Source organism: Pongo pygmaeus, chromosome 12 (assembly GCF_028885625.2).
Source record: "Pongo pygmaeus isolate AG05252 chromosome 12, NHGRI_mPonPyg2-v2.0_pri, whole genome shotgun sequence".
NCBI classification, from domain to species: Eukaryota; Metazoa; Chordata; class Mammalia; order Primates; family Hominidae; genus Pongo; species Pongo pygmaeus.
Window position 1 is genome coordinate 40,456,974 of NC_072385.2, and position 15,047 is coordinate 40,472,020.

Below are 15,047 nucleotides of genomic sequence, written 5' to 3' on the forward strand. Positions count from 1 at the left end.
TTCAGACATTTAAAAATACTGTGCCTTTATATTTATTTTCCATCATTTTATCTTTAGCTTTTGCCTCTGATGACAGAGCAGCTACAGTGGATGCCATTTGTGAATATCAAACTTCACGAGCCTTTTGTAAAATTTATATATTGGTCCCTAAGGCAGCTAGATGCTGGAGCACAGGTAATTGGTTAATAGGAATTCATCTATAAGTAATACTCCACCTAATATTACTTCTTGATCTTGTTTCACAATATCTGTTTTGAATATATTCTCTGTATTTCAGAATAATCTTCCCTATCTGTGTCTTGCTGGGATTTTATTCCACCTGTATATCAATTTGAGAATAATTGACATCTTTCCTTTGTTGAGTCTTACAACTTATGAACATAAAATGTCTGTCCACTTATTTAGAACTTTGATTTATCAATGTTGCATAGTTTTCAGCATAAAATTGCTGCATTCTTCTTTACATTTTTGGCTGAGTATTTAAATTTTTTGAGCAATTTTAGTTGGTATTGTCTTTTTACTGTTGATGTTTACATGTTCATTGATAATGTATAGAAGTAAAATTGTTTTTTTTATTTTGTATCCTGTGACCCTGACCTTACTAGTTTTAGGAGTTTTCTTGAAGGTTCCTCAGGATTTTTACATAGAAAATCATGTTATCTGCAAATGAAGGCAGTGTTGTGTTTTTTTTTTCTTTTTGATATGTATGCCTTTAATTTCCTTTTCCTACCTTATTGCATTAGCTAGAGTTTCTAGCAGTATGTCGAATATGATGGTGAGAGTAGTCATCCTTGCCTTGTTTCTCCTCTTAGGAAGAAAATTCATTCTGCCATTACTAAGTATAATATTAGCTGTAGTATTTTCATAGATACTTTCAATCAAGTTCCCCTATATTCCTATTTTTGAGTTTTTTAAAAATCATGAATCGTGTTGAATTTTTTTAGATACTTTTTCTGCATTGATTGATACATGATCTTTTTCATCTTGTTAATATGAATTACATTGACTTTGAAATATTAAAGTCTCTGAAATAAAACCCACTTGGTTGTGGTGTTTAATTCTTTTTATATGTTTTTATATTAACAAATTCTATTTGCTAATATTTTGTTAAGGACTTTTGTTTCTATATTCATGAGAGATATTTGTCTATAGTTTTGAACTCTCTTTGGTTTTGTATCAGGGCAATATTAGGTTCATAAAATGAATTGGGAAGGGTCTTATCCTTTATATTTTCTGGGAGAAATTATGTAGACTAAGTGTTCATTCTTCTTTAAACATTTGGTAGAATTCTCCAGTGAAACTATGTGGATGAGATTTCTTTTGGGGGAGGTTTTAAATTATGAATTTAAGTTCTTCAATAGTACAGGGCTGTTCTAGTTATGTAATTCATATTGATGATTTGTAGTAGTTTGTGCTTTTTGAGGAACTGAACCATTCAAATGTATGCAAATTTATGTGTGTAGAGTTTTTCATAGTATTCTCTTATCCTTTTGATGTCTTCAGTATCTGTAGTGGTAGCCTTATTTCCTTCTTGATATGGATAATTTGTGTTTTCTTTCTTTACTTCATCTTTTTTGCTAGAAGTTTCTCTGTTTCTCCATTTTGATCTTTCAAAGGATCATCTATTTGTTTCATTTCTTCTTTTCTTTTCTTTTTTTTTTTTTTTTTTTTTTTTGAGACAGAGCCTCACTCACTCTCTTACCTAGGCTGGAGTTCACTGGCACAGTCTCGGCTCATTGCGACCTCTGCCTCCCAGGCTCAAGTGATTCTCCTGCGTCAGCCTCCCAAGTAGCTGGGATTACAGATGCCCACCACCACACCTGGCTAATTTTTGTGTTGTTGTTGTTTTTTTTGTTTGTTTGTTTTTTTAAGTAGAGATGGGGTTTCACCATGTTGACCTCAAGTGACCTGCCCACCTCGGCCTCCCAAAGTACTGGGATTACAGGTGTGAGCCACCGTGTATGGCTCAACCCTTGAATTCTTTAGAAGTTTGTTGTGTTTCTGTTATTCTGTTTTTCTAGTTTAGTTGTATTGTTGAGGTTGTTTTATGGCTGAGAATATGTATTCTGTTGTTTGGTAGAGTGTTGCATAAATGTCAATTTGATCCTGTTGGTTGATGGTGTTTGTGAGTTGTTCTATATCCTTGCTGATACTTTGTCCTGTTCTATCAAGTGTGGAGAGATAGATGGATGTTGAAGTCTCCGGCTATAATTGTAGATTTATATGTTATAACCTTCATCTGTTTTGCCTCACATATTTTTTAACTGTGTTCTTGTAAATTTAGGATTATGTCTTGGTGGATTCGTCCTTTTTATCATTTTATAATGTCCTTCTCTATCTCCAACCATTTGCATTGCCTCTGAAATCTCTATCTGATACTAATATAGAGACTTCTGGCTTCCTTTGATTCATGTTCTAAAAATATATCTTTTCCCAGTCTTTTTCTTTTGACCTGCTTATATTATATCTAGAATGAGTTTTTTTTTTTTAAGTAAATAGCATATAGCTGGATTTAGAAAAAATAAACTTTGTCAAGCTCTGCGTTTTAATTGGTGTTTTAGGCCATTACATGTAATGTACTTATTGATATGTTAGGGCTTAAGCTGTAACTTCATTTTTTTAACTACTGGGTGGTTCTTTTTGTTTCTCTTTTTCATTTCTTTGGTTCATTTTTCTGCTTTCTTATGGGTTACTTGAACATTTTTTAGAATTTTATTTTCCTTTATCTATAGTGTATTGAGTATATCTCTTTGTATAACTTTTCTAATAGTTCTTCTTGGTATTACATTTGTTTTAATTTAGGATCTTTAAGATGGAGAGTACCCCTCCAATGATTAGAAGTCATAGAAGTTGGAAGTAAAGGGTTTTTCTCATTTGTTTGTTTGTTTTTGAGACAGAGTCTCACTCTGTTGCTCAGGCAGGAGTGCAGTGGTGATCATAGATCACTGCGGCCTCCAGCTCCTGGGCTCAAGCAATCCTTCTGCCTCAGCCTCCTATGTAGCTAGGATTACAGACGTTCGCCACCACACATGGCTAATTAAAAAGTTTTTTTTTTCTGATAGAGGCAGTGTCTTGCTCTGTTGCCCAGGCTGGTCTCTAACTCTTGGCCTCAGGTGATCCTCCTGCCTTGGCTTCCCAACTTGTTGGAATTACAGACATGAGCCAACCCATCTGGCTGAAATAAAGAATTTATTACTTTTAGGTCCTGGGAGTTACATGGCAAACCTGGAGTCCACATACTTGGAAGTCAGGAAGCACAGGCAGGGAGAGAGAGCGAGAGAGAGAGAAAGGGACCTGTGGGCAAGTGCCCTTATTGGAGTCCAGGATGTTACCCATACAGGTTTTTCACAGGGTGTTTTGTTTGTTGAGTTTAAAGCAAGCAGGCATGAGTTCTAGGAGGTAGTCACTGTGGCATATTCACACAGTCCGTAGTGAGGTGTGAGGGTCTGTGAGACAAGTTGTGCGGGCTGCATCTAGCTATCCCATAGGGAAGTGGTCAGCAGGGAGGAGTTGTCTAAGGCAGATATCTGAATCAAACATATTTAGGAACTGGGGGAGGGGATGGGGATTTAGAACTGGAAACGGTGTTAAAAGTGACTGATCCCTGCTTCTAGGGTGAAAAAGTCCAACTTATATTTAAAATGAATGCCGAGGCAACATAAAATTATAAGCATTCACTACAACATTATATATAACTTATTCAGTCTATTGGTATTGTCATTTTACTGGTTTGAATAAAGCACAGAAACTTTACTTCCCTTTTTATCCCTTAACCGTTTCTATATACGCTTAGAACCACATTAGAGAATGTAACCATTTTTGCTTCAGCCATCAAACAGAATTTATAAAACTCAAGAAGAGAAGGAAAGTTTATTGTATTTACCCATATTTTTGTTTACTGTGTTCTTCTCTCCTTCCAGATGTGCCACAGTTCCCTCTTTCATTACATCCTATCTGTCTGTTTAGAGGACTTCTTTATCTGTTCTTTAGAGTAGTTTTTTTTTTCTTTTTCTTTTGTGACAGGGTCTCACTCTGCTGCCTAGGCTAGAGTGCAGTGGCGTGATCTTGGCTCACTGCAACCTCCGTCTCCTGGGTTCAAACCATGCTCCTGCCTCACCCTCCCAAGTAGCTGGGATTACAGGCGCCCACCACATGCCCGTCTACTTTTTGTATTTTTAGTAGAGATGAGGTTTCACCATGTTGGCCAGGCTAGTCTCGAACTCCTGACCTCAAGTGATCCACCTGTCATGGCCTCCCAAAGTGCTGGGATTACAGGCATAAGCCACCGCACCTGGCCTAGAGTAGGTTTGCTGATGACACAAGCTCTTAGTTTTTCTTAAAATATTTTGATTTCCTTTCAGTTCCTGAAGGATATTTTCACCGGGTATCAGATTCTAGGGTGACAGTTCTTTACTTTCAGTACTTGAAAAATGTGCCAATTCTTTCTGCCCTCCATGGTTTCTGATAAGAAATCTGTCATTTGGGTTATTTTCCCCATATATGTAAGGTGTCATTTCTCTCACACACATTTGTCTTTAGCTTTTATAAGTTTGACTGTGATGGGTCTTGGGGTTGATCTCTTTATTTTAGCCTGTTTGGTGTTTGTTTAGTTTCTTCAGTCTCTGGGCACGTTTTTTGCCAAGTCCAGGAAGTTTTCAGTCATTATTTCTTCAAGTTCATGTTTTGTGTGTGTGTGTATATGTGTTTCTTTTTTTTTTTTTGAGACAGGGTCTTGCTCTGTTCCCCAGGCTGGAATGCAGTGGCACAATCACGGCTCACTGCAGCCTCACCCTCCTGGGCTCAAGCTGGGACCACGGTCATGTACTACCTTACCTGGTTAATTTTGTTTTTGTTTTGTAGAGATAGGGTCTCCCTATGTTGCCCAGGCTGGTCTTGAACTCCTAGGCTCAAGCGATCTTCCATCTTGGCCTCCCAAAGTGCCGGGAGTGCAACCGTGAGCCACCGCCCCCAGTTTCTTCAAGTGCTTTTTCAGCCCTACCTGATTTTTCCTTTCCTGGACTCTAATGACGTGATTTTAGATGTTTTGTTATTCCTTGAAGTTCTGGTTGTTGTTGTTGTTGTTATTTTTCCAGGTTGTTTGAAGTTGTTCAGGTTGGGTGTTTTCTGTTTATTTTCCAGTTATTCTTTCCTCTATCCTCTCCATTCTGTTATTGAGACTGTTATTGTATTTCCAGTTCTGAAATACTCACTTGGTTCTTTTTCTATGTCTTTGGTAAGACTTTCCGTGTCTTTGATGAGATTTTCTAAAAGCGTATGCAGGTGTTCCTTTTGTCTTGGCTACTTTAAAATCTTTGTGAGACAGTTCTAACATTCTGTCCTGTCGGTGTTGGCAGCTGTTGATTGTCTTTTCTTCATTCAGTTTGAAATCTTTCTGGTCCTTGGAATGATGGGTGATTTTAAATTGAAAACTAGACATTTTGGGTCTAGATTTGTTTCAGCAAAAGTTTTAGCATCCTTAGGTGAAGCTTCAGCAACAACCCAGAGCGCTATTTTTTGATTTTTTTTCTCTTTTCCTTCAATTAAAGGCAAATACTATGCACTTTTTTTTTTTTTTTTTTTTGAGACAGAGTCTTGCTGTGTCGTCCAGGCTGGAGAGCAGTGGCACGATCTCAGCTCACTGCAACCTCCGACTCCCAGGTTCAAGCGATTCTCCTGCCTCACCCTCCTGAATAGCTGGGATTACAGGTGCACGCCACCAAGCCCAGTTAATTTTTGTATTTTTAGTAGAGACGGGGTTTCACCATGTTGGCCAGAATGGTCTTGATCTCCTGACCTTGTGATCTGCCCGCCTTGGCTTCCCAAAGTGCTGGGATTACAGGCGTGAGCCACTGTGCCCGGCCCACGTTTTTTTTTCAAGTTTATTTTTTCAGTATAAAAGTGTAGTAATAAAGCATTAGAGATAATTTTAAAAACAAAAAAAGTATACCTTAATCCTGTCATTTAACACACTTATTGTAAGTAGAGTTTTGAACATTTTTTCTATTTTTTACACAAAGGTTTAAAAACATGTATTTTTTTTCTAATAATATAAAAATTGTACTGACAATATATTTAAATTAGATTGCACTGCTTGTGTGTCTGACCACTCAACCATTTGGCCTTTGTCACCTGCAAAACCTCAATAGATTTGTTTTTAATTTTAGATGCAGAAATTTAAAAGCTAAAACTTATCCACATTGCAGGATCAATACTGAGTTAGGAACCAGTTGGTCACAAATTTCCATGCAGATAGGGGAAACTGCTATAAAAACTCAGTCACATGAGATTGGAGAATTGGGTCATAATAAAGGAAATTTTAAGTTTTTACCAAATCTGGGTTAAGCATTCTGATCTGCAACAGTTTGAAATGCTTTCCTTTCATTTGATTTTTTTTTTTTTTTTGAGATGGAGTCTCGCTCTGTCACCCAGGCTGGAGTGCAGTGGTGTGATCTTGGCTCACTGCAAGCTCTGCCTCTCGTGTTCACACCATTCTCCTGCCTCAGCCTCCCAAGTAGCTGGGACTACGGGCACCCGCCACCACGCCCGGCTAATTTTTTGTAGTTTTAGTAGAGACGGGGTTTCACCATGTTAGCCAGGATGGTCTCGATCTCCTGACCTCATGATCTGCCCGCCTCGGCTTCCCAAAGTGTTGGGATTACAGGCGTGAGCCACCACGCCCAGCCTCATTTTATTCTTAATAGATATATCAAATACCGTTAGATCATATATTATTTTAGAGGTAGTTTCATGCTACTATTTCTATTTTGCCCATTTTTTTTTGTTTTATTCTCTATGAGAATTATCTATGATTCTAACCCAGTATTTTACTGTTTTGAAATTGCTAAAAGTTTTTGGAGTCACTATGACTTTTGTAGTAAGAGTTAGTTGAAGGGACTGAGGCTCTAGATAATCATTTCATAAGCGAACACAGAAAGATGTGCCTGATAAGCTGGTTTTCATTGATGGTGGAGCAATCAGCAACTGAGAGAGTATGTAGTCCACCTCTGTTCCCTTGATATTTCTCTGTGTCAGAAATATAGCATGATCTTATGTTCTTACATGTTTTAGAAAAATATACAGTCATACTTAATTTTTTAAGTTGATAAAATTGTCACTTTCCAATTTTACATATTTTCAACTTTAAATTAGCCACAGATTCACTTACTTTTAATACATATATTTGATTTGATATTTAAAATAGTTATTGGCCAGGCACAGTGGCTCATGATCCTGAAATCCCAGCATTTTGGGAGGCCAAGGTAGGAGGATCACTTGAGCCCAAGAGTTCGAGACCAGCCTCAGCAACTCAGTGAGACCCATCTCTACCGAAAAAAAAAAAAAAAAAAAAAACCTGGGTGTGGTAGTGAGTGCCTGTAGTCCCAGCTTCTTGGGAGGCTGAGGTAGGAGGATTGCTTGAGCCCAGGAGTTTGAGGCTGCAGTGAGCCATGATTGCACTACTGCACTCCAACCTGGGCAATAGAGCAAGACTGTGTCTCAAAAAAAAAAAAAAAAGATATATTCTGAACATGAATAAATATACTAAGATTGTACATATTTTTAACAGCACTCGACTATGACATCAACATTGAGGAGATTGGGTGAAGACATTTTTAAAGGAGTGGTAACTAAAGGAATTCAGGATAGTTCTCCACAGCATTCTGTGGAGAATAAACCAAAGACAGCTGCTTTCTTTAAGAGCTCCAATTTGCCATTGAGATTTTTATCAACCTTAATTGTTCTCAAAACAGTCACTCAAGGTAAGCTTTCAATTGTACTTATGGTTAATTTTGAGAAGCAGTAGAGAATATCATATATTAAAGCAATTCTTTTATCAAATATGTTGTACATTTTCAGAATGAGGTTTTGAATTGTTTTATAATGGTTACACATTATAAAAAGCTACTTCTATTTGCTGAATTTGAGAAATTGAAGTCTTTAGTTGGATTGTTGCCTCCTCCCAAGAGGCCTTTGATTGTCTTAGGTCATATTCCCGTAACAACCTTTGCCTACATCTATTTGCATTTGTCACATCAAATTGAAATTGCTAGTTAGTTAATTATTTTTCACTAGCGAATGGGTTGGCAAACTAGTCCATGGGCAAAATCTGGCCTACCGCCTGTTTTGTAAATGAAGTTTTCTCCCACAACCATGCTCATTTGTTGTATATTATCTATGACTCTTTGCCCTACAGTGACAGAGTTGAGTAGTTGGCAGCAGAGACTGTATGGCCCCCAAAGCCTATAACACTGTCATCTGGCCCTTTACAGAAAATGTTTTTCAGTGCTTGCACTAGCTTGTAAGTTTCCCAAAGAAAAAACTTGTTTATAATGACCCTGCACCTAGCGTAGTGCTTCATATATAATAGTGAATAAGGAAATGGATGAATTAGAAATCCTTCAAAGTTGGCCCTAATTAATATGTGTTTAATATTTAGCTATAACAGGTTATATTATTAAATGTGATAATTTTTGTTAAAGTGAGTTAATGCCAGTGTAGTCAGGCAAAAAATATACCATCTTTCTGTCTTCCCTGTTTGTTAAATTGTTTGTTAAACTCAGATTGTTGCTTTTATTAATGGGCGATGACAGTCATTTAATTTGACTTCTTTCTTTGAAGTATGTTTTATTTAGTTACTCCCGATGGTATGGAATTGATGAAAAAGTAAAAAACCATATAACTGCCTTCTTAATTATTTTGCCTCCTTATGGTTATGGTTCTCAAAATTACAATAGACTAGGTGGTTAGTGTGTGAAAGGTCACTTACGAGAAGCAGGGATTAGCTCAAAATAAAGTTCACCACAGGCCTATTTCCGAATCTTAAAAAAAAATACACACAAGCTTACATACCCACAGGTAAATAGATTCTAAATAAGAATTGTAGCTGACAGACCATAGCCAAACATTAAAGCATATATTCACTAAAGATCAAATAATGTTAGTATCAAGAATTTGAAGCCAATTTAATATAAGAAAAATTATTAATCATTTATCATTTAACTAAGATGTTTGAAATAATATATCAACATACACTATTATATCATTTAATAACATGTAATGTTCATTTCTGATAATATGCTAAAAAAAGCAAAAATGCAATAAGGGATATTTATGTGAAATAGAAGGGAATTAGGTGCTCTCTGTCGCCACTTGTGTGCAGCAGTTTTGGACCTCTGTAATGAGCCATGAAAAAACGAAGTATGAATATTGGGAAGGAGTAGAGAAAACCATTAATTTGTGGAGACCCTGTATTGATCGAGGGCTTTCAAAGAAATATAACAGGGCATAAGAATATGGATAAATAATGGATGAATGAATAGGTTGATGAAGATTATTGCTGAAGTTAAATGTCAGAAATAAAGAACTTTTATTCTTCCTGCCTATGAAGACGAAGTGTTTTAAAAATAAGATGTCCCACATGGCTTAATGTATAATACCAGTTAAAATTCTAATACAGTTTGCGTAAGTTGAGGAAGTGATAGGGAAATTTATGTGGAAAAATTTGCAACAAATGCGATGATTTAAAACAAGTAAAACAGCAACACTGGGGCAGAGGCTTAACCAACTTTAAAACAGTCCTAATATGTAATGATACAAAATGAGTAATAATTTATTTAATAAATCAAAATAGGACAAAGGGAATAGGAAGTCCAGAAATGAATCAAAATTGGCACTTCATATTATGTATTGAATTAATGACTTTGCTTCCCTGTGCAAGTCATTTTTTTAAGAACATAGAATCATGTCAAATCATATGATACAGATGATAGAAATAGTAGACAAGACTTTACTACAGTTATTATAACTATATTCCTGTGTTCAAGAAGGTGAAGGAAAACATGAGCCTGGTAAGGGGATACATGGAAGATATGGGATAAAAAGACTTCAATCAGATTTCTGGAGATGAAAAACCCAATGCCTGAAATTTAAAAATACACTGGAGAGAATTAGACATTGCAGACAAACGACTAGTGAACTGGAATACATAGCAATAGAAACTGTCCAAAATGAATTACACAGAGAAAAAAAATCTACAAAAAAGAAAACAGAACATCAGTGAGTTTTGAGACAAAATCATATATTCTAATATTATGTACTTAGAGTCTATGAAGAGGGGAGACAAAAACTATTTCAAGACATAATGGCTCCAAATTTTCGAAATATGGTGAAAACTATAAACATACAAATCCAAGGAGCATGTCCAGCTGAGCTCATGGTCACTCCTATTCCCTTTTCCTTAGCCTCCCCTAGATACCTGTGTGCCACCCCTTTCCTCCACACCCTGGCCACCAGATTTCGGGAATACTGCCTCCCGTGGTGACTGTCCGTGACCTTTTCAGTGGCTTCATCACCTCTCCCTAGACCACAGACAGGCCCTGACACGTCTCCCTGGCTTCACTCTCTAGTCTCCCTTCACACTTGTTATGACCGATTCTTTCTCACAAGGTTCTTGCCTAACAGATACCCTTTAAAGCTGCAGGCTCCTCAGCCTGGTTGCCTCAAAAAAGAAAAAGAAAAAAAAAATCTGACACTAATCACTGTGGAACAAGGAAGAGATATTAGAGTTCTCCCTTTCCTTATAGTCTGGCCACTCCCAGCCTAGGCACAAGGGTTTCTTATGAGCCGAAACCTGTGGGGTTCCAGTGTTCATCTACTACCTGGGGACAAGGTACATGCTGCTGCCATCAAGAAAGAAGCCTGAATGGTGATGAGTCTCAGGGAGAAGAGCACTTTCTGACTGCAGGTCTTCTCTCCAGTAGCTGCAGGCAGGTGGGGTGTGCCTGCACGCAAGACCTGGGGCTAGGAGGGTTCAACAGGATGCATGGGCCAGTGAATACAAGTGTAAAAGGGGCCTTTGTCCTGGCCAAATCCCAGCACATGTCAACACCTAGGAAGAAATGTCAGAGCCAGATGGTCCTCAGAACTACTGTCAGACACTGTCATGATACAGCTATTTATCCTTTATCATTAAATATAAATATATTGAAAAAAATTCTGGGAGAACTAAACACTTAAAAGAAAAACTCTTAAATCCTAACAGTAGACTTACCTAACTCTAGTAAGAAGATGTTTCGTATTTATAAAATAGGAACATCAGTTTCAAATTTGATAAATTTAGTAGAAAATGAGAAAGTAGGCAAATGTGTTGGGTAATAGGCAGATGCATTGGATAATACACATAATATTAACTGCTTAATCCAGATATATATAGATCTATAAAGATAATACCTGGTTATATTGAATAGACTGTTCATATAAGAATCAGCATATATAATACTTGGCGAGTTTTTTTTTTATTTTATTTTTTTGAGACAGAGTCTCACCCTGTCGCCCAGGCTGGAGTGCAGTGGCATGATCTCGGCTCACTGCAGCCTCCACCTCCCAGGTTCGAGCGATTCTCCTGCCTCAGCCTCCTGAGTAGCTGGGATTACAGGCACGCACCACCACACCCAGCTAGTTTTTTCTATCTTTAGTAGACACGGGGTTTCACCATGTTGGCCAGGCTGGTCTCGAACTCCTGACCTCATGATCCGCCCACCTCAGCCTCCCAAAGTGCTGGGATTACAGGCGTGAGCCACTGCACCTGGCCACTTGGTGAGTTTTGACACCACAGTGCTGTCTAGGGAAAACTCTTTAACTGTGTTTTTTCTCTACTCCCACATGACAATAATCATCCACACCGGAGAAGACTTCTGTGACAAAATGTGTGGAGGTTTTTCCCCACATACCAAGCAGCAGACAAAAGCTGCTCTAATTCACTTCTGACACGATCCGCCTGGAGATAGTGTCAGATCCCACAAGTTGGGCGCTCAGTCTCCAAGGCTGCCTCATGCCACACCAGTTGCAAGTCCGGCCCTCTGGAACTTCTGACCAACTGGCTGCAAATTGGGGTTCCCACAACCCCCTCTTTGGGTTTAATTTGCTGGAGTAGCTCATAGAACTCAGAGAAACACTTAACTAGTTTATTATAAAGGATATTACAAATGATGTAGATGAAGAGAGAGACAGAGCAAGGTATAGGGGAAGGGGCATGGAACTTCTGTCCCCTCCCTGGAGCAGCATGCTCCAGAAACCTCCGTGTCTAGCCATCTGGAAGCTCTCTGAACCCATTTCTCTTGGGTATTTTGTTTTTTGTTGTTTGTTTTTGGGATGGAGTTTTGCTCTTGTTGCCCAGGCTGGAGTGCAATGGCGTGATCTCGTTCTCGGCTTGCTGCAACCTCTGCCTCCCAGTTTCAAGCAATTCTCCTGCCTCAGCCTCCCGAGTAGCTGGGCTTACAGGTGCCTGCCACCATGCCCAGCTAATTTTTGTACTTTTAGTAGAGACGGGGTTTCACCACGTTGGCCAGGCTAGTGTTGAACTCCTGAATTCAGGTGATCCGCCCACCTCGGCCTCCCAAAAGTGCTGATATTACAGGTGTCAGCCACTGCGCCCGGCCTTTCTCTTGGGTTTTTATGGAGGCTTCCTGACATCACAATTCTGTCCACCAGGATATAGGGCAGGGCTCTCTCTGGGGAGGGTGTTAAGACCCACAATCAGAAAGTCCAGGAAAGATTAGAGTCCTGGCTTGGGCCAAGTGAAAGGAGAGCAGGAGAAGGTCAGAGACCTTCCCCTGAGGCCTAACACACCCAACATCATAACAAAGACTAATGAGACGAAAACCTATATGTATATATCATAGCACCACAGATACTAAGCTCTTTATACCTTATCTCTGAATACTATTATCCTCATATTAGTGATGAGGTTTACAAAGGTAGATAATTGTGCCAAAACAATACAATCTGCATTTGACAGAGCCTAATTTAGCCTCTATCAATTGCTGAAGCCTACCTTCTTAAGCCTATTTTATGACTACCTAGGAGCATGTACTTCCTGAGATAACCAAAGAAATAAACGCCTACGTAGCACTTACTATGTTATAGGCTGAGCACTTTATATATATTAACTCACTTAATCCTTACAACAGTTCATGAGATGGCAATATTATTATTGTAATTTTACAAATGAGGAAATTGAGGCATAAAAAAGTTTAGCTGCACACTTAATCAGTATGTTATGCTCAATCTCTGAAATAAAATTTAACTGTAAGATACAACTCTTCTTTATGGAAAGAAAGGAACACTTGTACACTGTTTGTGGGAGTGTAAATTAGTTCAGCCATTGTGGAAGACAGTGTGGCATTTCCTCAAAGACCTGAAGACAAACGCCATTCAACCCAACAATCCCATTACTGGGTATATACCCAAAGGAATAGAAATTGTTCTGTTATAAGGACACATGCATGTGTTGTATTCATTGCAGCACTGTTCACAATAGCAAAGTCATGGAATCAACCCAAATGCCCATCAAAGATAACCTGGATAAAGAAAATGTGGTACATACACACTATGGAATACTATGCAGCCATTAAAAAGAATGAGATTATGTCCTTTGCAGGGACATGGATGGAGCTGGAGGCCATTATCCTTAACAGACTAATGCAGGAACAGAAAATCAAATAGCACATGTTCTCATTTATAAGTGGGAGCTAAATGATGAGAACACATGGATACATAAGGGGAACAACACACACTGGTGCCTATCAGCGGGTGGGAGGTGGGACAGGATCAGGAAAAATAACTAATGGGTACTAGGCTTAATACCTGGGTGATGAAATAATCTGTACAACAAACTCCTATGACACAAGTGTACCTATGTAACAAACCTGCGCATGTACCCCTGAACTAAAATAAAATAAAATAAAATAACCATTACAGAAGTAAAATGATCAAATATAATGTGTCACTGAGGATATAGGCACAATTTTGTTTGTATCAAAGTTAATATTTTTGAAGTGCATTCTGCTCACAAACATCACCAAAATACATCATAATCTTTCGTGAGATCTATTGCAAGAAATAATTGCAAAAGTAAAAATGTTCCAAGGTGTTAATATGCTGTTTGTAATAATGAGAAAAGATAAATAGCTGATAGACCCACAATCGGAATAGTGAAGAAAATGAACATCAACCGAGTTCTTGGACTTTGCTGGCATTGTTTTAGTCATTGTACTTGATTGTTTCAAATTTATTTCCTGCAATAACTATGAGGTAGGTGGTAGTGTCATTTTTACAGAAGAGCAAACTGAGAGTCAGTCTAATATAATTGACCCAGATTTTTCTAGAAATATTGGGCCCTTAACCATATCATGAGCATAGTACAATATTATATGTCATTAACAATAAGTATGGAGATATAGAAATCTATGTGTATTTTAATTAATAAAACCTTCAATATATGTGTACCAATTTAATCTAGAAATTGTTAAAAGAAGTTATAGGAATTTTATCTGATAGAATTATTTGGTTTACTGATAGCTTTCTTTCTGTTTTTTTTTTTTTTTTTTGAGAGATGGGATCTCACGCTGTCACTCAGGCTGGAACGCAGTGGTGCAAGCATAGCTCACCACAACCTTGAACTCCTGGGCTCAAGCAGCCCTCTTGCCTCAGGCTTCCAAGTAGCTGGGACTACGGGCATGCACTACGATGCCCATCTAATTTTTTATTTTTTGTAGAGATGAGCTCTTGCCATGTTGCCCAAGCTGGTCTCAAACTCCTGGGCTGAAGCTGTCTTCCCACCTTGGCCCCTCAAAGCAGTGGAGTTACAGGCACCAGCCATCCCCAGCCAACTGTCTTCTATATGCAATATATTATATATATATGTGTGTGTGTGTGTGTGTGTGTGTGTGTGTGTAGAAAATGTGTACATTAGAACTAGGACATTTGTCCTGTCCTACTTGGCACTTGGCTCTCAAAGCAGATTTATGTATTTTTAAATTGTGAGCTTATACTTTAGGTCTAGAGAAATGTAGGGAATTGTTGCTGTTCTCAGTTAACAGGAAGGTTTGATTTGGTAGGAAGCCAGTATAATGTAATAGTTACTTCAACTCTATAGTTAGACAACTAAGGTTTGAATCTTAGCTTCACTACTAGCTATGTGGTATTTGGAAGGTCTTTTTCGTTTGTTTTACTGTTTCCACTACAATTATTTTTTAATGAGAGAATTGATG

The 15,047-nt window shown here is 38.1% G+C and overlaps 1 protein-coding gene across 19 annotated transcripts in view; it reads left to right on the forward strand.

The window, feature by feature from the left end:
• The window catches only part of CCDC138 (coiled-coil domain containing 138), a 100,338-nt gene that overhangs the window by 50,762 nt on the left and 34,529 nt on the right, over window positions 1-15,047 (forward strand). For 11 of the 19 annotated variants that reach the window (XM_054475321.1, XM_063648527.1, XM_054475318.2 and 8 more), the window contains 2 exons: window positions 58-174; window positions 7,565-7,757. The exons of 2 other annotated variants lie outside the window; for them this stretch is intronic. In XM_054475321.1, the coding sequence (XP_054331296.1) occupies window positions 58-174; window positions 7,565-7,757 (310 nt within the window). The remainder of the gene's footprint in view (window positions 1-57; window positions 175-7,564; window positions 7,758-15,047) is intronic. 6 more of the 19 variants (XM_063648530.1, XM_063648525.1, XM_063648532.1 and 3 more) reach the window with 1 other exon arrangement.